This window comes from Vombatus ursinus, unplaced genomic scaffold (assembly GCF_900497805.2).
Source record: "Vombatus ursinus unplaced genomic scaffold, bare-nosed wombat genome assembly UNPS02009062.1, whole genome shotgun sequence".
NCBI classification, from domain to species: Eukaryota; Metazoa; Chordata; class Mammalia; order Diprotodontia; family Vombatidae; genus Vombatus; species Vombatus ursinus.
In genome coordinates, this window is record NW_020948840.1 from 7396030 (window position 1) to 7422307 (window position 26278).

General features: G+C 34.4%; 1 protein-coding gene across 2 annotated transcripts in view; it reads left to right on the forward strand.

The window, feature by feature from the left end:
* STRN (striatin) overlaps positions 1 to 26278 on the forward strand; it is a 149778-nt gene that overhangs the window by 120514 nt on the left and 2986 nt on the right. For both annotated transcript variants that reach the window (XM_027850494.1, XM_027850495.1), the window contains 6 exons: positions 6902 to 7077; positions 16779 to 16826; positions 17771 to 17892; positions 19321 to 19488; positions 23110 to 23250; positions 25616 to 25723. In XM_027850494.1, coding sequence (XP_027706295.1) covers positions 6902 to 7077; positions 16779 to 16826; positions 17771 to 17892; positions 19321 to 19488; positions 23110 to 23250; positions 25616 to 25723 — 763 coding nt within the window. The remainder of the gene's footprint in view (positions 1 to 6901; positions 7078 to 16778; positions 16827 to 17770; positions 17893 to 19320; positions 19489 to 23109; positions 23251 to 25615; positions 25724 to 26278) is intronic.

Consider the following 26278-nt stretch of genomic DNA (forward strand, 5'->3'; position numbering starts at 1 on the left):
ATGGTACAAAAATTCATTGATGAAAATAAGTCCATAAAAAGCAGAATTGACCAAATGGAAAAAGAGATATAAAAGCTTACTAAAAAAAATAATTCCTTAAAAATTAGCATCAGGCAAGTAGAAACTAATGACTCCATGAAACATTAAGAAACAATCAAACTCAAAAAAATGAAGGAAAAAAAGGAAGAAAATGTGAAATATCTCATTGGAAAAACAACTGACTGGAAAATAAAACAAAGAGATAAAGTTTAAGAATTATTGGATTTCTTGAAAGCCATGTTCAAAGAGAGAACCTACACATCATATTTCAAGAAATTATCGGGGCAGCTAGGTGGCACAGAGAATAGAGCACTGGCTTTGGAGTCAGGAGGACCTGAGTTCAAATCCAGCCTCAGACACTGAACACTTACTAGCTGTGTGACCCTGGGCAAGTCACTTAACCCTGATCACCTCACCAAAAAGCAAAAAAAAAAAAAATATCAAGGAAAACTGCCCCAATATTCTAGAACCAGAGGGTAAAATAGAAATTGAAAGAATCCACCAATTACCACCTGAAAGAGATCCTCAAATGAAATCTCCCAGGAATATTGTAGCCAAATTCCAGAGCTCCCAAGTCAAAGAGAAAAAAACTTCACCCAGCAAGAAAAAAACCATTTAAATACTGTGGAACCACAGTCAGGGTCACACAAGATTTAGCAGCTACCATTGTGAAGGAGTGGAGGGCATGGAATACAGTATTCTAGAAGGCAGATAGTCTGGGATTATAACCAAGAATAACCTAATTAGCAAAACTGAGCATAATTTTTTAAGGGAAAAAAATGGATATTTAATGAAATTGGGAACTTTCAAGCATTCCTGATGAAAAGGCCAGAGCTGAATAGAAAATCTGACACTCAAACACCAGATTCAAGAGAAGCACAAAATGGAAAAACATGAAAGGAAAATCATAAGGGACTCAATAAGGCTAAACTGTGTCCTTATTTGGAAAGATGATATATGTATTTTCTAAGAACTTTATTGTAATTGGGGCAGTTAGGATTCTGCATATTATGTTGAGATGATAGAAGAAAATGGATAGATGAGAAAGAGGGGTTACCCTGGGTAGATGGAGGAAGGGAGAAGCAGAATGGGGGAAATTATCCTTATAAAAGAAATGCACAAGGAAGAGTTTATACAGTGAATGGGAAATTAGGGGGGGTGGAGTAGATGGACAGTGCTTGAACTTCACTTGCATCTGAATTGGTTCAAAGAGGGAAATACATATTACATACATACATACACACACATAATCAATTGCTAATAGAAATCTGTCTTTTCTAACAAGTAGGAAGGGAAGGGGGCAAGAAAAAAGGGGGAGTAATAAAAAGGAGATCAGATAAAAGAAGGCAGTGGTCAGAAGTAAAACAGACTTTATCAGAGGGACAAGATAAAAAGACAGAAGTATAAACAGAAGAAAATAGGATGGACGAGAATGCAATTAGTAACTATAACTGGGAATGGGTTGAACACACCCATAAAATAGAAGCAGATAGCAGAATGGATTAGAAGCCAGGATCTAGCAATATGTTGTTTGCAAGAAACACATTTGAAACAGAGATACATAGAGTTAAAACAACAGGCTGAAGCAGAATCTAGGATGCTTCAGCTGAAATTAAAAAAAAAAAAGGATAGAACTCATGCTCTTAGACAAAGTGAAAGGAAAAATAGACCTGATTTAAAAATAATAAGGAGGGAAACTACATCTTACTAAAAGGAATCATAGACAATCAAGTGGTATCAATGCTAAACATATGCACCAAATGGAATAGCTTGCAAATTCTTAAAGGAAAAGGTAAATGAATGTCAGGAGGAAGTACAGAAAAGCTATACCAGTGGAAGATGACCTCCTTTCCCTATCAGAGCTGGATAAATCTAACCATAAAATATTTATTTTGAAAGAAAGAAATTAAAGAGAGGAATTGAATCTTTAAAAAGCTAGATATGATAGACCTGCAAAGAAGATTGAATAGGAATAGAAAGTATGCCTTTTTCAAATTGAATAGAAAGTATACCTTTTCAAATTGTACTAGGTAATAAAACCTCACAACCAAATGCAGAAAAGCAGAAATACTAAAAGTACCCATTTTAGGCCATAATACAATAAAAATTATATGGAATAAAAGATTGTGGAAGCATAGGTTAAAAGCTAATTGGAAACTAAGTAATCTAAATCACTCAAAGAACAAGTCATATAAACAATAATTTCATTTAAAAAAATGACAGCAATGAGACAACCTTCCAAAATTTGTGGGATGTAGCCAAAGCAGTATGTGGGGGAAAATGTATATCTCTAAATGTTTATAACAAAGGAGAGGAAATAGATCAGTGAATTGGGCATGCAACTAAAAAACAACAATAACAACACCACCTAGAAAAAGAACAAATTAAAAATACCCAACTCAACACCAAAATGAAAATCAAAGGAGAGTTGAATAAAATTGAAAGTAGAAACCCATTGAATTATAAATAAAAATGGAAGCTGATTTAATGAACAAAACCAATAAAATAGGTAAACTATTCATTAATTCAGTTTAAAAAAGGAAATAAAATTACCATTATCAAAATTAAAAGGGTGAATGCCTCATCAATGAAGATGAAATTAAGGCAATTATTAAGAGTTATTTTGCCCAATTACATGCCAATAAAATGACTGCCTAAATGAAATGGATGAATATTTACCAAAAAAAAAATAAATTACTCACTTAACAGAAGATGAAATAGAATACTTAAATAACTTTATCTTAGAAAAAGAAATTGAAGAAGCCATCAATGAGCTCTCCCAGAAAAAATCCCCAGTACCAGATGGATATTTAAAGAACGATTACCTTTGACACAGCAATAGCATTTCTAGGTCTATATCCCAAAGATATCATACAAATGGGAAAAGGACCCACATGTACAAAAATATTCATAGCAGCTCTTTTTGTGGTGGCAAAGAATTGGGAATTGAGAGGATGCCCATCAATTGGGGAATGCCTGAACAAGTTGTGTTATATCAATATAATGGAATACTATTGTGCTATAAGAAATGATAAACAGGCTGACTTCAGAAAAACCTGGAAAGACTTGTATGGTCTGATGCTGAGTGAAGTGAGCAGAACCAGGAGAATGTTGTATACAATAACAGCCAAGTTGTACAATGACTAATATTGATAAACTTAATCCTTCCCAGTAATACAAGGATCTAAGAAATCTTCCAAGGCCTTGTGATGGAAAATGCTATGCACATCCAAAGAAAGAACTATGGAATTTGAATGGAGATTGAAGCATACTATTTGCTTTTTTTTTTCTCTTCTGTTGAGTTTTGTTTCCTTTTTCTGGTGGTTCCTCCTATTGGTTATAATTCTTACTTACAATATCACTAATGTGAAAATATGTTTAATAGGAATGTGTAATGTATATCTCTAAATGTATATCTCTATATCAGATTGTGCGCCATCTTGGGGAGGTTGGTGGGGAGGAAGGGGGAGAAAAATTTTAAGCTCAAAAGCATATGGAAGTGATTGTTGATAAAAAAAAATAAATTAATAAAAAAAGAAAATGTGTTGTAGTTCTCAAAAATATGTTTATTTGAGCAGATAATAAAAATACATTCATGTAATAAAAAAAAGAACAATTAATCCCAATACTCTATTTGAAAAACATTGCTAAAAAAGGAGTCCTACCAAATTCCTTTTATGACAGAAAAATGGTTTTGATACCTAAACCAAGGAGAGCAAAAACAGAGAAAAAAAACTCTAGACCAATTTCCTTAATGAATATCAATGCAAGAATTTTAAATAAAATAGCAGGAAGGAGATTATAGCAATATATCATAAAACTCATACACTGTAATCAGGTGAAATTTATACCAGGAATGCAAAACTAGTTCAGTATTAGGAAAACTATCAGCATAAGTGACCATGTCAAAAACAACAAAAATCAGGATTATATCAATAAATGCAGAAAATGCCTTTGACAAAATAACTATTAATAGCACTTTGCAAGCATGAGAATCAATGGAACCTTTCTTAAAATAAGTAGTATTTATCTAAATCCAAGAGCAAGCATTATCTGTAATGGGGATAAATTTGAAGCCTTCCCAGTAAGATGGAGGTGAAACAAAGATGTCCATTTTCACCACTATTATTCTTTATTATACTAGAAATGCTATCTGTAGGAATAAGACAAGAAAAAGACTTGAAAAAGAAATAGACAGTGAGGAAACAACACTATCACTCTTTATAGATGATATGATGAGAGAACCCTACAGAATTAACTAAAAAGCTAGTTAAAACAATGAACAACTTCAGTAAAGTTGAGATATAAAATAAACCCACCTAAATCATCAGCATTTCTATATGCTACCAAAACCCAGCAGAAAGAGATAGAAAGAGAAATTCCATTTCAAATAACTGTAGACAATATTAAATATTTGGGAGTCTCCCTACCAACACAAACCCAGGGATTATATGAGCACAATTACAAAACCCTTTTCACACAATTAAAGACAGGTCTAAACAATTGGAGAAATATCAATTGCTCATGGGTAGGCTGAGCCAATATAATAACAATGACAATTCTACCCAAGTTAATTTACTTATTCAGTGCCATACCAATCAAACTGCTGAAGAATTATCTTAGAGTTAGAAAATGTAACAAAATTCATCTGGAAGAACAAAAGGTCAAGAGTATCAATGAAAAAAAAAAGTGAAAGGAGAGGGCCTAGCAGTTCCAGATTTCAAACTATATTACTAAGTGATAATCATCAAAATAATCTGGTAGTGGCCAAGAGATAGAGTGATGGATCAGTGGACTCGATTGTACACAGTACACAGTAGTAAATGACCATAGTAATCTAGTGTTTGATAAACCCAAAGATCCCTAGCTTTTGGGATAAGGACTCAACGTTTGACAAAAATTGCTAGAGAAACTGGAGAGTAGTTTGACAGAAAGTAGGCATAGACCAACATCTTACACCCTATATGAAAATAAAACCAAAATGGATAAATGATTTAGACATAAAGGGAGATATCATAAATAAACTATTAAGAGCATGGACAAATGTACCTGTCAGATCTATGTATAAGGGAAGAGGCTATGACCAAATGAGATAGGGGGGATTAGGGGAAGTAAAATAAATAATTTCAATTACATGAAATTAAAAAGCTTCTGTTTAAAGAAAATTAATACAGCTAAAAGTAGAAGGAAAACGGGAAACCTGAGGGAAATTTTTTAAGAAGTTTCTCTGATAAAGGCTTCATTTCTCTCATATATAAAAATAAACGCCATTCCCTAGTTAATAAATGGTCAAGAGATATGGACTGACAGTTTTCAGAAGATGAAATCAAAGCTATCAGTAGACACATGAAAAATTGTTCAACATCACTACTGATTGTGGAAATGCAAATTAAAACAACTCTGAGATACCACCTCACATCTATCAGATTGGCTAACATGTTGTTGTTGTGTTCAGTCATTTAAGTCCTGTCATGATCCTTTTTGGAGTCAAAGCTAGCAAAGCTCATTTTACAGATGAGGAAACTGAGACAAACAGAAGTAAGTGACTTGTCCTGGATCACACAGCTAGTAAGGATCTGAGGCTAGATTTGAACTCAGGAAGATGGGTTTTTTTGACTCCAGTCCTGGTACTATATTCTCTGTACCACTTAGTTGCCCACTGTTACAGGTGATATGAAAAAAATGGGACAGTATTGCACTGTTGGTGGAGTTTAAACTAGTCCAACCATTCTCGAGAACAATTTGGAACTGTGCCCAAAGGGATATAAAATTGTGTATACCCTTTGACCCAGCAATATGAGCACTAGGTCTATATCCCAAAGATGTCAAAGAAAGGACCTGTTTGTACAAAGAATTTTATAGCAGCTCTTTTTGTGGTGGCAAAGAATTGAAAATTGAGGGGATGCCGATCAATTGGGGAATGACTGAACAAGTTATGGTATATGATTGTGATGGAATACTATTGTGCTAAAAGAAATTGCAAGCAGGATGGTTTCAGAAAAACCTTAGAAGACATACATGAACTCATGCAAAATGATGTGAGCAGAACCAGGAGAACATTGTGTACAATAAAAACACTATTATAAGGATGATCATCTGTGAAAGACGTAGCTACTCTGATCAAGACAGACATTTCCAAGGGACCAATGATGAAAACTGCTATCCACTTTCGGAGAGAGAACTGATGAACTCTGAGTACACATTGAAGCATACTTTTTAAACTTTATTCATTTTTATTGTTTTATTTTGTTTGCATTTTCCTTTGCAACCTGACTAATGTGGCATGATCTCACATGGATAATGGAAATCAAAGTGCTTGCCATCTCACGAAGTGGGGAAATGTTGGAGGGAGGGATAGGATTTGCAACTCAAAATTTTTAAAAAAGATTTAAAATTTTTAAAAAAGTTTTAAAATTAATTTATTTTTAATTTTCAACATTCACTTCCATAAGCTTTTGAGTTTTAAATTTTCTCCATCTCCCTCTTCACTCCCCCTCCCCAAGATGGCATACAATCTGGCATGCATTAGTCATGTTGTAAAGAAGAATTAGAATGAATAGGAGGAACCACAAGGAAGAAGAAACAAAACCAAAAAAAAAAAAAGAGAGAGAGAGAAAATAGTATGCTTTGATCTGCATTCAGACTCCATAGTTCTTTCTCTGGATGTGGATAGCATTTTCCATCATGAGTCTTTTGGAGTTGTCTTAGATCCTTGTATTAAATTTTTTTCATATAATTGGGAAATATTTAACAAAATATTTTTTAAAAGTTGTACAATGTAAGTACTTTATGATGGTATAACACAAAATTTTTTCTTTCATACTCTCAACTGAATTGTATATTTTCTTCTTTTGTTTCACAGATAGCAAATAATAAAGATGCTTTGAGGAAAACCTGGAATCCAAAGTTTACATTAAGGAGTCACTTTGATGGAATTCGAGCACTTGCTTTCCATCCAGTTGAGCCAGTTTTGATAACAGCATCTGAGGATCATACATTAAAAATGTGGAATTTGCAAAAAACAGCTCCAGCAAAAAAGTGAGAACATTCTATTTCATTTTTATTTGAACACTTAAATCATGCTCCCACAAATATAATTCTTGATTTTACTAATAGCAAAGACCTTTCTTGTAAATACTGTGATTTTTTTTTTTGGTGGGTTACTTTATTTTGTTCTTTTAATAGCATTGTAATAGCATAGTAGAAAAGTAATGGATAGCTGGGAAAGAAATTATAATTATCTCTTAAAGTAATCATTTTGAAGGTTTAATTATCTGGATCATATTCCTTTATATCTTGTCTTTTTTTTTTTGGTTATTCATTCACCTTGCATTTGGTGCTAGCCTTTCCTCATCTGCCTTTACTATGCTTTTAACCTTCTACTTGAGATATAGCCACTATCTTCATTACCATGATTATCTGATGTTTACCAGAAGATTATGCTGTGCATAATTGTGCCAGTTTCCCTAGTAACGATTTTGACAGAAGAAAAGGTATCATTTCTGTTCTTTAAAGTACTACTGAGGATGCTCATTTTTTGTTGCCAGCTAAGCCTCAGAACTTTTAGGTACAGCATGCCTAATATCAAATACTCAGCATTGATAGAAAATTCTTACTGCAGTGACTGAGACTAATCCATGAATTTATGTTTGTAAGCCCAGAAATAAAAATAAAAGTCCATGTTTGCAACAGTTGAAATATAATCTTCAGTTAAAAATATTAATTGCCTCCTTCCCACCCGCCCTCAATTTCTTTGAGAGAATTAGTGGAACTCCTGAAGAATTTCTTGAATGAGTGCCACAGCAGCACCTATGAGAGAGTATGTTATAATAGCTCATTTTTCTCACAGGAGACATTTGCTTATATCAATTTGCTAACCATCTAGCACACTCATTATTTTCTTTAGTATTGTGCCTACTTTTTAAAAAGTATTGACTTGAATACATTAAGAATCTTAGAGGGATACAGGTTAAAATTCATGAAAAATGTTTTGTTTCTAAACATTTTAAATGACTTTTTTCTTTCAACAAGATCCATTGTGTCCTGAAGATCTGTTGCATGTGGATAGATGTAAACAAACTGAATTAAAATGGGTCGTTTTCTTCCTTAAAGGCACTAAAATGATAGGATGAAGGTTAAGGAAAACTTCGCTAAAATCTGCTGCCTGATTTGTTTTATAGGCAAGGACTCTAGCATAGCTAGCACCTTAAGTTGATAAAATGATAACTGTTTGATTAGATCATAGCTTATTGGTTTTATTTTCATCTAGTCCAGTTTATTTTGGCAGAGAGAATTTTTTTTCCCATGAAGGGCCAGGAATAGTGCCTTTGATTATTTTTCAAGTTTGTTTTTGAGTTATAATGAAGGTTCAGTTATCTAAGGGAGTAAGCTCAGTGTAAGATTCTCATTACTACCGATTAAAACACTTAATCCAAAATGAGGGGACATGTAGTTAATAATAATATAGTAATAACATTTATATGTAATTATTAGTGTTTTATTTATTTGTGTAGATGGGGGAGATGGTACCGGACAAGTAACTTAGAATGACCTCTGTAGATGTATTGAAGGAGTTGGAGCCAAATTAGTTGGAGGTTTCTTTTGGACATTTAATATTTCCAAAAGGGACTCAGCTAAATTTTAGCATGTTAATCACTTAACTAAGATCTGATGTCATTTGAATGTAGTATAATTGCCTAAAAGGAACAATGTCTTTGACTGATTGATCAATCACCCAGCATTTATTAAGTACCTATTAGGAGCTAGGCACCTGTGGAGGAGGAAAAGTAAGAAGAAGAGAATAAGCATTTTTATAGCACTCAATATGGTAGACATTCTACTAAACATTATATTTGATCCTCACAACAGCCCTGAATGGTAGGTGCTGTTATTATCCTCATTTTATAGTTGGAAGAGGCAGCTAGGTTGGGAAGTAGATAGAGTGATAAGCCTAGAGTTAGGAAGATTCTTCTTTCTGAGTTCAAATCTGGTCTCAGACACTTACTAGTTATATAACCTTGGGGAAGTCACTTAACCCTGTTTACCTCAGTTTCCTTATCTGTAAAATGAGTTGGAGAAGGAACCAGGTCCCAGGCTCTCAGTAACCAGTGATCCAGAAGCTTGGTTTTTCACAGTTAATATACAATTTGGAGGGAATAAAAAACAGGAAATACAGAATTATAAGGATTGAAACATTTGGTTTCTCAATGATGGAGGGGGACCCAGGAGACACTGAGTTGGGAGGGAGGGGAATATTCTTGTGACATTTTTTGAGTCAGGTGACAGTGGGGCAGGGGAGTACTCTTGTGAAACCTTCTAAATTAAGTGACTTACATGGAATTAAAACTTAACTTCATAAAATGGTGGATAAAATGGAGTAACTAATACTAATTATTTTTAATGTAACATTCCCTGCTTTGATACTGAGGCTCTTAACCCTCAGCATCGCTTATTTAAATGCTTTAGCCACCAGGGATTTCTGGTTGGAATGGTATTCTACCTTAAGAGGCACCAAAGGGTAGGGTGAGAGGCACAAAGAGGACAAGCAAAGTCATAATCTTATATAGCCCCTAAGGAGACAAACCTTGTTAAATGGACTCTATAGATAAATTAATTCATGCTACAGATCAAACTATTTAAAGGGTTCACTAGAGACTAATATGAGAGGGGAGATTTACATGTCGTCAAGGTAACCATGAGAACTCAGCAAACAAATATCACGAAACAAAAAGCTGAAGCAATACAATAACAATCATCAATATTAAATAAGGTTAAGTCTCCTTGTAACCTGGTAAACCCACTGTCAATATCCATTTAATTAGCACATTTCATCTTGAATCCCAGATGTCCCAAATAGCTGTCTGGTCCCTGAAAACATCTTCCCTTGGACATTCTGGAATAGGTCTTGTTCTCAGGGCTCCTCTGAAGGGAGCAGTTGATCTAATTGATCTGCTTCTCCGGTTCCAAGTCACTTGCAGAGATTCCTAAATAATTCTGCTAGAATCTGCCAGTAACAAGACTCAGTATAATTTAATACAATCTCCTGAATTTGCTTTTCTAGTAACTAGCTCATGTAGTGAGAACCAGCTCAAGCCTTATGGTTCTGAACCTATTAACAACAGGGGCTATAAGAATATCACATTAGGAACCCATAATTCACCTGAAATGTCAGAGGATTTCCACTCTTACATACCACTTCTTGTGTCTGTCTTTACCTAAATCCTGTACCTGATACAGACATTGCCATCAATAGGCTGAAGGAAAAAATCTTAAAAGAAAAAATCCATGAGGGTCTGACTTAGAAAATGAGCCCTTCTGTCTCTTAAAATTAGACAGAGACTTCAAAATAGTAAAATAATTTCACTTTCTTTGCAATTATCAATTTAATTTTATATGTAAAATCCTTACTCCAGTTTTGAGAACTTGTTTACTAAAACCTAGTCAAGGCCTGTATATCCTGTTAGAAACATTTGGAAAAACAGTCATGTTTGTGTGTGGGTGTGGATGGGTGTATCCTAGTTCTTAGAGAAAACAGTCTGATCTGATCCTATTGCTTTATCAACATTTACTATATTTAATTAGAAAACTTACATCTTAGTCTTATTCCCCCCTTTTAAGGATATTATCCCCATATCACCCTGAAAGAATGAGATACTTCAAGGACCTAATCTTATACATGAATATATTTTAGGATATGGAATTGAGTACTAATTCAGATTGAAAACAATAAGATTTTTCATACTTGTCTCCTATTATAGTAGCCCAAATGTTTTAGTATTAATCTATTAATGAATAGATTTAGTATTGCAACAACAAAATGTCTAAAGTTCATTTGCCCTAGTAATAGAAATTTGCTATGAAAGGAAAGGGAAGGATATGGTTTTAACTATATCAAGACTATCCCTTTGAGGGTACAGACTGACCTGACATGAGCCATGACGGGGTAAATCTCCCTTATCTCTGATTCCAGGCAAAAGTCATAGTTAACAGTCAGTCATACAACAAAGTTCCATGTCATTCACAAGCTATCATAGCCAGGCTCAGAATTAACCAGGTGGGAAAATTTCCTCCTCTGAAAGGGGAAATGAGTCAAGAGGATACTACCTTAGCCTACCCCAAGGTTGTCCCTTAACTTTTTCCAGGAATAGACATCTACCTCTAGCAGTTCCTGCAACACATTCCCTTTAGGCAGTACATGGCATTTCCCTTGAATGGTGGACTGCTGGCCTCGTGACAGTTCTGACAACCATACCTGAAATAAAAATTTAGAACAATATCAAATTATAATCCTGGAGATTTTACCTGAAATAGCAAAATTTCACTGATCACAACTTAGGGCTAGGTTATTATTGTTATTTTTCTCATGTTGTAACAACAGTTAATTATGAGCACAGGTAAGGACATCTTATTTATCCTTTATTTATAACTTAAGAATAATTACATACTAGAGTTTCACACATACTTTGAATACATGATTTTGTTATTGTTCTTCAGTCATTTCAGTTGTGTCTAATTCTTCATGATCAAATTCTTCATTGGGGTTTTCTTGGCAAAGATACTGGAGTGATTTGCCATTTCCTTCTCAACATGATAGTTGACTCCAAACCCCCAGAAAATTGTTGGCTACTGTAAGTCTCCAATCTGTATTTCCTATTCACCCCTAAGGCAAGAATGAAATCTTTGAATCTAATATCTGTTGTTACTAAGTTGGCTCAAAGACATACCTGCAATACAGATTATTAATTAGTACAATTTCATAATTTGCATAAGTGATAGCCAAACAATCTATCTGATAAAAATCACTCTTTATTACCAGCAAACTAATAAGTTTCCTCACTTTGGCTGGGCATGGTCCCAGTTTCTTAAACTTCAGTACTTTAGAATGTTACAATCCGTGGTCAGCAGGGCTGATAAAATTTTATGATCTTGCTCAAGTAGAAAGTCCCAAGGAACTTCACCAAAAAGGACAACTTAAAAGATCTTTGCTACGTATTTTTTCTTCAACAGTAAGTTATTATTCATTTTAAAACAAAATATACCCAAATTAAATATATAACAGTTTTTGAACAAAATCTGGGTCAAATGAAATCCGGATTTATGTAGCATTTAAATCTCAGTTTTCCCAAGGACCTACTATTTTCAGTTAGCTCATGTTCAAAAAAATCATGGTAGCTCTCCCAGCTTTTCATTACTTTTTCTTTATTTCTTTATTTCTTTATTTCTTTTTTCTATTGTAGAACAATAACAAAATCACATATTCAAAGTATGTGTGAAACTCTAGTATGTAATTATTCTTAAGTTATAAATAAAAGATAAATAAGATGTCCTTACCTGTGCTCATAATTAACTGTTGTTACAACATGAGAAAAATAACAATAATAACCTAGCCCTAAGTTGTGATCAGTGAAATTTTGCTATTTCAGGTAAAATCTCCAGGATTATAATTTGATATTGTTCTAAATTTTTATTTCAGGTATGGTTGTCAGAACTGTCACGAGGCCAAATCAATTCCTTTGTGTTCATAATCTAGCCCCACCTTTCCCTAAAGGTTTTTAGTTGTAACTCTAGAAAGGCTGAAGGAGACAGGACACATAGGCAGGAAAAGCTGCTTATTAAAAAATAATTCAATGCCGCAAACAAAAAGAATAATAAAATAAAGTTTCTCATATCTTTCTTATCCCAATGGGATCAAAACCTCTTTCCTAAAACTCAAAACCACTTTTCTTTCAAACCCTTCATTCTTACTCAATGTAAACAGACTTTCTTTAGCTTTTCTGCCTGTTCTCCTCTCATCTCTACTTGCTCAAACTTTCTTTCTTCCTTTCTTTTTATATCCCTCCATTGGACTTAACTAAAGCCCGTCAAAACTGCATCTTTCTTTTTTCTTTCCATATTCTGATCTGACACTTTTCTTACTTTCTTCTGTTTAATTGCTCTAGTCTTTATTTCCCTATCATATCTGAGGCTATCTATAAAATTAATCTTCACTCCATTGTTTTTTTTTCTTTGTAATTTAGCACAGGTGTTTTACTACACAAAAGCAGTGATTGCAATATTTTTGCCTTTGGGGTTCTTAAAAGCTTACAAATACGTGGACTTAATTTCTGATGATTTTGCCACTAGTTTACTTAAACAGTTAAGTTTTGTTATATCATTCACTAAAGAAATATAGTGGTAACACAAAACATTTTTCCAAATTAAATTTTACTTACTTTTAAGTTGCTCCCTAATTTAAAAACAAGCTTCTAGAAGAGTTACTAATAGGCAGTTTCTTAAGTACCAGATAAATTTATACTGCAAATGCATTTTTTTTCTTCAATTTGGAACTTCACTATACTACTTTCAAACTGCTTTGGTTCTCTTTAATCGGCAAAATTACCTTTCCCCCTTGTGCTAAAACAGTAAATCGGTCACTTTACAAAAGGGAAAAAGTGATAAAAGGTCTAAGCGCTGTTTCCATGTACCATTCTCAGAGTTATTCTTATTTTTCCTTAAAATAAATTATACAGAGTTGGGCCTCCAAACTCACTAAAACATTTAAACCACAATTTGGAAATTTGTAGTGGAGAAAACAAATTTATTCTCTAATTAGTTTTATGATGCCATAAATTCCTGCAGACTAAGGATGAAGATTCCTTTCTTATCTATATCTCTTGTCTGTCTCCCTAACTTGGCTAGAGTTAGGAAGGCAAAGAGAGACTTTCATTCGGAAGACTCAGAAAAGTTTCTCAGAAAGGTTTTCACTTTTTACATTCTTTTCCACATAAAAATATAGACAACACATCAAGAGAGGCATAGTGAAGAAAATTTAATCAAAAAGTCACTGTGCACAATTTTCTGAAAGCAATCTCAAAACCTTTAATATGCAGTCAGTAATTGAAGGTCCCTTCTTCAGGCTTTTAAAAAAATATATTTTTTATATATTTTAGACCAATCTTTTATATATATATATGTTTATATTTTTTATATTTTTATTTATTTTATACCAATCTTTTTATTTTTATATATTTTAAAGCAGTCTTTACATAATTTGAGAGCTCTTTTCTTAGTCATCCTTGTCTAAATGAGAAGTTTCCCATGTTTCTAGGCCAACCTTCCTTAGGTAGGTATCCATTAGCTTAGTAAAGCTTGTTACCATGCCTCCTTCATCAGGGACCATTCACTTAACTGTCTGGATGTTGATTAAGGAGGAGATGGAGGTCTAGGGATGAGAAGTCCCCTGGTAGAACCAAAGTACTTAAGAATGTTCCTTCAGCTAAGGGCCTGTGGTCACATGGAATCTCACAGTTTCAATCCCTTTGTGGTCATCAGAATTGTTATAATGGAATAAAGAAATTGAGTAATTATATCCAGGTAACTATTTGGCAGTGCATTAGGTTGCAAATCAAACTGGGTCCAAGGCTCTCAATTACCAACGACTCAGAAACTTGGTTTTTCATGGTTAATATACAATTTGGAGGGAATGAAAAACAGGAAACACAGGATTATAGGGATTGAGACATCTTGTTTGTCATTGGGGAAGGGTGCTTGGGAGATACCGAGATCAGAGGGAGAAGGATATTCTTGTGACATTCTTTAAGTTAGGTGACAGTGGGGAGGGGAAATACTCTTGTGAAACCTAAATCAGGTGACTTACATGGAGTTGAAATTTAACTTCATAAAATGGTGGATAAAGGCAAAATGGAGTCACTAATGCTGATTTTTTAAATGTAATATAAAACAAACATATATAGGTATATATAAAAAAAAATTCTAGGTGATTTGTGGGGAGGAGGAAACACTAGCATCTGGGATCAGTCTTTCAGGAAGCATTTATTAAACACCTACAATGGGCTGAGCATAGTACTGGATAATTGTGATACAAAGACAAAAGGAAATAGTTCCTCACTGCAAGGAGTTTATAGACTCCCCTAGGGAGATGACACATATGGATATAGGTATGTTATAACACATACAAAATAGATACAAGATAATTTTAGGAGGAAGGCACTAGCAGCTGAGGAAATAAAATGTATCATGTCAAATGTAAAATGCTTTGTAAACCTTGAGCTTCTATTTAAATGTCAGTCATCATTATCATCTGTTTATATCAAATTACAGTACACATTGACTGTCAACTGGACTTTGTTTCTGATCAACCCAGTCTAAGTTTGGGTTTATTTTTTAAGTGAAGTGGATCTGTTTTAAGATTACTGTTTAATTCAATCAAAATTACATTTGTAGTATTGTTTAATTAGTAAACATGTCAGAAATTGTGAAAGACAAATTTAAAAAAACCCGTTCTCAAGAGATTTACTTTCTATTAGAGTAGCAACATGTACATGAATATATACAAGCTATGTAAAATAAATACCAGCTAATTTGAAAGGTAGGTAGCAGGAAGTGGAATGCTTTGAAGAGATCTAGGAATTCTACGAGGTAGAAGTTTATTGATATGTGTTCAACTATTTTTTCCACCTATATTAAATCCCTCTTAGTGTTTGAATGAAAGCTAAATGTAACATCACAATCTTTACCCATATAATACTGTAAACCTTTTATATTTGGGGTTGATTGTTTAAAAAAAGATAAATTTAATTCAGGTGAATTATTATGCTAAGTTTAAGATGTTAATTCATTTGTATCTTTGTTTGAAGCTATACATATATATCTTATAATAATAACTGAGATTTATTTATTCATCTATTTATATTTATATGTCCAGATCTTTGATTGCCTCATTATAAAAAACTCCTAGTATATCTCCCTCCACCAGTTTATATTAGCAGTTCATCTGTAACCTAGTCTTAATTGCCTTGCAACACTGAGATGTTCTTATGTCTACACAGCCAGTATGTGTCAGAGACAGTAAATTCAAATCTCCTTAAATCTAAAGAAGAGTCCTCTCTATACATTGTGCCACAGAACAGTGAAAATATTTTTGCAGTTAGAGGAGCTAGGTTCAAATCTCCCTTCTGACTCTTACTACCTGTCTGACTTTGGGTATGTCATTTAACCTCCCCGGGCTTCAGTTTCTCCATGTATAAAATGAGGAGGTTGAACTAAGTAGCCTCTCACGTCCTTTCCAGTTCTAGTTCTCTCATCCTATATAACTTAATATTTATATATTGTTTTTAAGTTGGCAGATAACTTCGTAAGATACATTAGGGAATAACTACTACTGTGTGCCAAGTACTATGCTAAGTGCTTTTACAAATATTATTTCATTTGATCCTCACAACAACCCTGGGAAGTATGTGCTATTATTATCCCCATTTTATAGTTGAGGAAGCTGAGGCAAACATGGTTAAGTGACTTGCCCAGGATTACACAGCTAGCAAGTGTCTGAGTCCAGATTTGAGCTATAAAGTCAGACTCTGGCCCCAGTGCTCTATACAGTGTATCATCAGCTACCTCTATCCTTATCTGATTCAAGTTCCATAAGAATTATGTGCAGTGGAAACTAAAGATGTTGTAATCCTATTTTACTTAAAAGGAAATAAACTCACAGAGCTTTGTTAGTTACATAGCTAGTTACTGTCAAAGCTGGCATTTGAACCCAAATCATCCTGACTGCACATCCAGCACTTTACACCACGCCACACTGTGGATTGATCTTCTTACATTCCTTTTGTAACAGTTTCTTGTTAGCCTTTTTTTGTTTCTTAAAACATTTCATAAGATGTTTTTATAATAGCAGTTGTGGAATACAGTAACACAAGACATATTTTCTTCTTTTTGAAAAAATAAATCTTGTCTAGGAGTACTTCTCTTGACGTGGAGCCTATCTATACATTCAGAGCTCATAAGTAAGTATGTGCTTTTAGATACTATATGATTATAAATTAAAATGTATAGAACATATATAATTTCATTTACATTAAGTTGCAAATGTGAACAAAATAGTTAACCTCAAAATGATATATCTCTAAAAACAGGCTTGCCATTGCAAAGTTTAGGTGTTTATTGCAATAATATTTTATTTGCATTACATTTATATACAATATTTCTATTATATTGAATTTATTTAAATATGGAATTTCAGTATTTGGTTTTTTTTGTTTGTTTGTTTGTTTTTAGTGAGGCAGTCAGGGTTAAGTGACTTGCCCAAGGTCACACAGCTAGTACATGTCAAGTGTTTGGTCTGAGGCTGGATTTGAACTCAGGTCCTCCTGACTTCAGGGCTGGTGCTCTATCCACTGCACCACCTAGCTGCCCCCGAATTTCAGTATTTGAATACTGAAACAAATAGGAGGATTAAAACGTGACTTTTCCTGAATCATCTCGTCCTCAAAAACAATCTAGATAAAAAATATTTGGAATTAATTTTATTGTTTTGATTCAGATAAGTTACACTTAGATTTTTTTTTCTTTTCTTTCTTTTTTTTTTTTTGGTGAGGCAACCAGGGTTAAGTGACTTGCCCAGGGTCACACAGCTAATAAGTGTCCAGTGTCTGAGGCCACATTTAAACTCAGGTCCTCCTGACTCCAAGGCCAGAGCTCTGTCCACTGCACCACGTAGCTGCCCCTACACTTAGATTTCTTTCATTTTAATTTAAAGACTTGCTCCATACTATTGATTTATTCAATTAGGGGAAATTTAAATTATGGTTTGGCATTGTATTGTTTGCATATTAAAAAACAGAAATAGACTGACACATCAATCGTGAAACATTTTTCCTTGAACATGGATTATTATCTATGTGATTTGTTCATGGGTAGAATATAAATTTATTTTCTTCCACCCTCCCAGAGGTCCAGTCCTCTGTGTGGTAATGAGCAGCAATGGGGAGCAGTGTTATAGCGGAGGGACAGATGGCCTTATTCAGGGCTGGAATACAACAAACCCAAACGTCGATCCCTACGACTCTTATGGTATGTTCTTTGGATGCCTCTTTTCTGCCCTCCTACCCCCTGCCCTAAGTAACTCAAACACATGTATAGTTTTAAAATATGAAAATTTTCTGTAACTACTCATTTCATAGATGTGTATGTGGCCTTGTATGAATGTGAACAATAACTATTTTTATTGTGTTCTCAAGGACATTTAAATTTAGGAGTTTTGGGCATCTAGTGTTTAAGGGGGAACATTATCTTTACAGAGAACGCGTGCTTTTCTTCTAGTTTCATTGATTACCAATGTTAGACTAACAGTCATTGATATCAAGTACTTTTTGAGAATAGTACCAGCTAACGTATACTTCATAGTTCTTTCTCATAGCTTTCATAGGCAAATTAGTGTTGTCATTCCCATTATTTCCTGAAGCTCCTATGGATTACTATCAAAGTTTTTGATGTTTTCTTAGTTTTCTGAACCTATTATTGAACAGTACACTATGGAAACAAGAAGGAGTGAGTACAATGGGAACATTGGAATGAGTACATTGTAAAAGGAGTACATTGGAAACAATGAAGGAATGAGTACTATGGCTCCTAGGTCTAGGTAGTCATTTAAATCTTATTTTTAAAGTGCATGTCACCAAAATATTTAAGACCCCAACAGATTTTTTTTAAAGTCCCCTAGAACCAGGAAACCTTAATCCCATCTGTCACTAGCTGTTAACTATAAATTCACATAATGATGGTTACTTAGGAGCTTTTTTCCCCCCCTGAGCTGGGGAAAAGTGTGCTTTTAAAAATGTCTCTATCATGTTTAGAGCAAGTGGAAAATTATTTTAGAATCATACTGAAACTAAGCTAAGTCTAAAGCAATTCAAGAGATACAGAACAAATCTAGCACTTAAACAGATGTTACCAAGTTGGTATTAGTTGTGGGTTTTTTGAAGGGCAGAATTAAAATATCAAATGGTCTTGATTACAGGAATGATCAGGGTTATGTGGTATACATTTGAATTAAAACAAAGTGTAAGGTTTTACCTGTAGGGATAAACTTGCCAAACACAAAGCATGAAGGTAGAATTTTGATGACTGGATGGTAGTGAGGATTAAAGATCTGGGTTTCAATTTTACACACACACACACACACACACACGTACATATACACACATATGCACATGGGTGTATATATATATATACCCATGTGCATATGTATGTGTGTATGTATATATATTATATATAGAAAATATATATAATGTATGTATATATCCCTTTCTATACTTCTGAGACTTTTTTATCTTATTCCCAGGGGCATTTCATAAGAGTAATAGAAATTAGAAATTATATTTTCCTTATTTCTCAGTGTTTACATTTATGTTTTGTTTTCTTTAGAATTTACTTTTATGACTTGTTTAACTTGTCTTTCTTCTTGAATTTACATGTTTGCTTGTATTTTGTTTCATTTAGACCCTTCTGTTTTAAGAGGTGCGCTTCTGGGCCACACAGATGCAGTCTGGGGCTTGGCTTATAGTGGAGTACATCAGCGTTTATTGTCCTGTTCAGCAGATGGCACTCTTCGTTTATGGAATACAACTGAAATTTCTCCAGCCCTAAGTGTGTTTAATGATAATCAAGGTATGTTTTTTTTAATTGTTTCTTAAAACAGATAGTCTTTATAAAACTGCAATCCTAGATATAAAATAGGGATCTAAAATCTAATTTAAATTGGAATTTGAGTTATTATTTTAAGCCTAGGAAATAGTTCTTTGTAGTTCTTAAAATAATTATAATTTAGTATGTGTAATTTTAAAATCCCAGTCCATCGAGTATTTATTAAGCTCCTACTATGTACAATTCACTATAGGAGGCAATGGAAATACAAAGACAAAACAAAACCAGTTCCTGCCTTCTAGGAACATAAATTCTTCTGGAAGTCTGATTTCTCTTTCTCCTTCTCTCTGTCATCCTCCTTTTCTCATTTCCTCCCTTTTTCTTTCTTTCGTCTCTTTGTAGAGAATTGCCAGTATATAAACTCCCTCCACTAATAAAGGTTGGCAACTCGGATGTAATGTAACATTAAGGACTTGCATGAGGCATTGGTGAGAAGTTGTTACTTGCCCGTGGTCACGTAGCTCTTATGTAGCAGATGCTAGTCTTGAATCTAGGCCTTTCTAATTTTAAGATTGATCCTTTATTCAATGTGCCTCTCATACTGGGAGGATATCAAATGTAAACAAATAAGTATATAAATAGTTATGTAAGGAGAAAGAAACTGATTATCTGCTAGAGTGATCAGGGAAGACTTCTTCTAAGAAGTGAGCTGAACCTAGAAGGAAGCAATAGATTCTAAGTGGAGATGAGAAATTCCAGGCATAGAGCAAATTATGCAAAGACAAAAAGATGAGAGATGGAATGCTGAACTTAGAAAACAGGTGATCCAGTTTGTTTGGAACAAAAATTGTTTGAAGAAAAATAATATTACATAAATCTGGAGGCTAAAGTTAGATTTGAAGGACCTTAAAAATGCCAAGCTGAAGAATTTATACTTGATTCTCGAGATGATGGAGATACACTGAAGGTTCTTTAGTAGGAGAATTATACAGACAGACTTGTTTTTAGGAACATCAATGATAATAACTGCTATATAATACTTTAAAGTGTGCAAAGAGCTTTACAACTATTACCTCATTTTATCCTCACAACAACCTTGGGAGGTAGGTGCTATTATTATCTCCAACTTATAGAAGGGGACATTGAGACAGACAGAGCTTAAGTGAGTAGTCCAGGGTCCCACAGCTAGTAATTGTCTGAAGTGGGGTTTGAACTCAGGTCTTCCCAGCCCCACACCCAGTGCTCTATCTACTATGCCATCTAACTGCCATGTTTCAATAGTGAGATTTTTCTAGCTTATAAAAAATATGATTTGCCCATTTGTTAGACTTTTTCATTAATAAATCATAAAATGCACCATTCCAGTATTGAGGATGTTATAGTACTAAACAGCAAAGGAGGAGGAAGTATATGCCTAAAACTTTGTGGGCACCCAGGTACCAGTTATTCCCCAGGCCTATTTAAGGGCCTCAGGAAGTAGCCTATAGGCTGGCTATTTTGGAGGTGGGAAACCCAACTCGTTGCTAAAACTAAAGAATAATGAGCCCTTGGGGAGCTAATATTTATACAGAATACTTGAGTGAATTGATACTGATGATTCAGTGGTTAGACTAAAACAGTATATTGGTATAGAGGGAAGAAAGGGGATTCCTTACTCCTCGGATTTAGGAAAGTACATGTGTATACTGCTGTTGGTTGGAGCAGATGTTGTATAGAGTAGAAGGAGGTATCCTCTTGGAAAGGGAAGTCTCTAATGTAGGAGACACATGATGAGGCAGAGGCAGTGCGTTGTGATAGAAAGAGTACTTAGTTTAGGATCAGTCTGGGTTCAAATTCTGTTTTTGCTTTTTATTGCTTCTCTGACTTTTGGTAGGTCATTTCTATTATCCTGAAATTTCTTGCTCCAAAATTATCAGTGATTTCTTTTTTTTTCCAATGAAGTTTTTTCCAGTGAAGGCAATTGGGGTTAAGTGACTTGCCCAGAGTCACACAGCTAGTGAGTGTTATGTGTCTGAGGCCGGATTTGAACTCAGGTCCTCCTGACTCCAGGGCTGTTGCTCTGTCCACTGCGCCACCTAACTGCCCCTCTTAATTGCCAAATCTAATGGTATTTTTTCATTCATTCTTCTTACCTCTCTGAAGCTCTCTCCTGTATACATTTTTCCTCTAGGTTTTTGTGACCCTCCTCTCTCTTTCTCCTAGTTCTTCTTCTATCCTTCTGGCTCCTTCTTTATAATTTCCTTTGCTGAATTATAATTCATATCATACCACCTAACTTTGGGTATTCTCCATGACTCTGCCCTAGGTCCTCTTCTCCCTCTATACTTGATCTTGATAGAATGTGAGCTCCTTAAGGACAGAGATTGATTGTTTAACTTTTGTTTTTCTATTCGTGGGACTTAGTATAGTATTTTCATGTATTAAGTAATAATAAGCACTTAATAAATGTAATAAATGCTTATTGATACATTGATAAAACTTCATTAGCATCTGTGGTTGTAATTATCACTATACAAATGATCCATAACTATCTCTATCCAACATGAATCTCCCATGCACCAGTCCTGCATTAACAACTGCTTATTGGGCATGTTAAACTATGTCACATAGATATCTCAGTTTCAACTTGTCCAAAACAGAACTCATTGTCTTTCTACTAGAACTTACTCATCTTCTAGACTTCCCTACTTCTGTCTAGGGTACCACCATTTACCCAGTTATCCAGGTTCATAACCATAGTGCTGTGCCCAACTCCTCAGTATCTTTTGCCACACATATCCAATATTTTCCACATCTTGCCTTTGCCCCTTCTACAGGATCTCTCACATCTGACCCTTCTCTCTATTCATAGCTATCTCCTTAGTTTAGGCCTTTATCACCTCTTACCTGGACTATCACAGTGGCCATCTAGTTGTTCTTCCTGCCATATCTTTCTCCAGTCCATACTCCACACTGGTGCCAGAAGAGATTTTCCTTAAGTGTCTAGATCTAACCATGCTGTTTCCTACCCAGTAAATTCCATTGACTCTTTTAACACATCTTAGATAAAATATAAATTCCTCTTTTTGGCTTTTAAAGCCTTTTAAAATTGACCCCAACCTGTTTTTTCCATCTTCATTATATATTATTCTCCATCTTCACTTTATGATCTGGCCAAATTGGCCTCTCTGTTCCTTACACCTAACATTCCATCTCCCATATCTCCTTTGCACTGATTGTTCCCCATGCCTAGAATATACTCTGTCCTCTCCTTTGCCTTATAGAATCCCTCACTTCCTTCAAGACATAGCTCACCTTTTTTAAAAAAAAATTTTTATTAATATCTTTTGTTTTAACGTTTTTCACTGTATGCCTCCAGTGTATATGCATGCTCTCTCTCTTAATCAGATTACAAACTCTTTGAAAGTAGAGATTATTTTTTTTTTTTTTTTTTTTTTTGTATTCCCAACATCTAGCATAGTACTTAGCCCCTAATACGGACTTAATAAAATTGTTGATTGATTGATTTTTTTAGCCCTGATGACAAACTTTGTTTCTGTAAGAAATTGTATTATTTATTTTGCTGTAAAGTATTATTTTCATCTAGACTTTACTAAATAAAAATTCTAATCACTGTTTTCTTTGAAAATGTTTTGGCTGGTATAGAACTGGGAATCCCTGCCTCTGTGGATCTAGTGAGCAGTGATCCGAGCCATATGGTAGCATCATTCAGCAATGGATATACTAGCATCTTTAACATGGAAACACAACAGCGCATTCTCACTTTAGAAGCCAACCTAGATACAAGTATGTGTACTAGTTTAAATGAATTATGAATTGCTTTATGGAAAGTTGTAAGCTGAAACAACCCATTTTGGATACTGATTATGAATATTTTTTGACATTTGAGTATTCTTCCTCCTAAAATATTTTTTAGAAAATATTTTACTCTGAACTTAACACCAAGTAAAACAAGTATTTCCATGTACATAGTAGAACAGAAAAAGAAGGTTGTATGTGAAGCTGCAAATTTTGTTATATATAGCTTGCTTTTCTTTTTAGTTCTATAACAAATTCAGCACATAGTTTTCTAAGCTGTCCTGCTTTTTTCTGATTCTTTCTATTCTCTTCTATGCATTAAAAAATAAAGATACCCTCCCTCCTTTACTTCCCACCTGCCTTTCTTCCTTTTTTAGATATCTTCTCCTCCCCCCACCTCTAATGAATAAAAAGAAAATAAAACCTTTGCAAGAAATATGCCAAGTCAAAGAAAACAGGTTCCTAAAGTGGCTGTGTCCAAAAGTGTATTTTATTCTCCTTGAGTTCATTACCTCTTGTTTGCTTATTGGTCCTCTAGAATTATGGTTGGTCAGTACATTAAACACAGATCTTAAATCTTTGCATTTTGTTTTTCTTTACAGTGTTGTTATTGTATAAATTGTTCTACTGGTTCTCTTCACTCTGTAGCAGTTCATACAGGTCTGCCCATAATTCTGTAAAATTATTCCTTTCATTTTGTAGTGTGCATTAATATTCTACTCATTCATGTACCATAATTTGTTCAGCCATTCCTCAATTAATGGTCACCGCCTTAGTTTTCAATTCTTTGACACTACAAAAAGATTTATTATAAATATTTTTGTATATATGGGGGCATTTCTTCTTTCTTTTATCTCCTTAGGGCTTAGGCTTATTAGTGGTATCACAACAGTTTAGCAATTTAAGAGTCTGCTTCCAAATTGTTTTCCATAATGGCTAGAAAACTTCTCATTCCCTTTTTTAGTTCTCAGTTTCCTTTCTCTAGTTAGATGTGTAATGCAGTCAATCCATGACTTGTCACCTGTTTTTCTAGAAGGAAGATAGTTAGAAGCTTGTACTAGCTATACTGTGATGATATGTCTGAGGACAAATATAAACTCTTTGCTTTCTTTTATTAAACAACTAATATTTAAATAAAGAAAAAGGTTTAAATAATTAAAGTCCATCTTTAAAAATCTTTTTAATGCCAATTTTCTTGGCATTAGGTGTTAGGGACATCCCCAACAAGGAGATTATAGTATTCCTGGCAGTGAAGGTGTCAGAATCTCATAACTCACTAGTTATACTTTATCAGAATGGCATAGTGAGAAATGTATTGCACCATGAGCCACAAACCCGGCGGTCTATTCTCTTTCTGTCACTCAACTAACCTTGCATCCTGAAGAAGGCAAAGTTCTTCAGTTCCTCAAGTCTGTTTTTTCATTTGAAAAATGGGGCCAATACTGCCTAGATCAGGGTGGGGAATCTGTGGCTTCGAGGCCACATATGGCCCTCTAGATCCTCAAGTGTGACCCTTTGACTGAATCCAAATTTCACAGAACATATCTTTTTATTAAGGGGATTTGTTCTGTGACGTTTGGATTCAGTCAAAGGGTCACACTTGAGGACCTAGAGAGCTACATATGGCCTCAAGGCCACAGGTCCTCACCCCTGGTATGCTCTAAACTTCTCTGTCTTATTTTGAGGATCAAATGATAATAAATTTGAATGTATTTTGAAAGTTGTAAAATGTACACAATTAAAAATGCATGCTCATATTGTGATGAATGCACCAGTGTTCCAGCATGGAGCACTAGCCTGATAATAGTGCTCCATTACCAGTAAGAGAGGAGTTAGGAAAAAGCAAAAGCCTTAGTTATAGAGTAATAAACAAGCCTTTGACAGGTTTATCTTTTCATAGTAATAGGACTTCTACCTCCTTTGGTGTGTTGTGCTGAGGCTTCAGTAAGATGATGTTTCTGAAAGGCCATGCAAACAAGTATTATTGCTTGGGAGATGGGACTGTTGATCTAGAGAGGGCTTTGAGTTTTTTGTTTGGAATTTGGCTGATTAGTGGTGAAAGTGAAAATTATTGAAGTAGAAAAAATATCTGAGGTCTAAACTCTTAAGAAGAGAAATGCCAGAGGTCCTAAGTTAAACCCAAATGCACGTCTGTAGGCAGTAGATGGCAAGAAAATAATTCTAATTCTTAGCACATTTTAAATGTCTTTTTTTTTTCTCTTTAAAACTGGGGAGACAATCACAAAAGGACTTAATTAGGGACAAATTAAAGGTTTGTTTTTTTTATGATTTACATAGTAAACATGCAGTGTGTGAAAATGCTAATAACTAATTTGTATTTTTTTCCCCTTAGGCTCTAACATGTCCTGCCAAATAAATAGAGTCATCAGTCATCCAACCCTTCCAATCAGTATCACTGCTCATGAAGACAGACACATTAAATTCTATGATAATAACACAGGTAAGATATTCTTCCACAATAGTTATTTTTGTGAAGAGTAAACAAACCAAAGTTAACTATTGTTATGTAATTTATTCCTAGTGTTTTTATTAAAAGGGGACAGAGAATGGAGGTTGAAGATGAAACACTTTACTGTTTTGGCTTCTTGTTGTTGTTGTCATTGTCAGTCAGTCATTTCAGTTGTGTCCAATTCTTTGTGACCCCATTCGAGATTTTCTCATCAAAGATACTGGAATGGTTTGCCATTTTCTTCTCTAGTTCGTTTTACAGATGAGGAAACTGAGGCAAACAACATTAAAGAACTTTCCCAGGGTCACACAGGAAGCATCAGAGGCTGGATTTGAACTCAGGTCTTCCTGACTCTGGGCCCAGAACTCTATCCACTGTGCCATCTAGTGTCTCCTCTTCCTCCCTCCTCGCCCCACCCCTTACTGTTTAGTAACTAATCAAGATCAGCCAAGAATTAACTTAGTTTTATAGAATTTCCAGTAGCCTGGGTTTTTCTATGTAGAAATATAGGTTGTAGGGTCATGCCATAGCCATATGGATATAAAT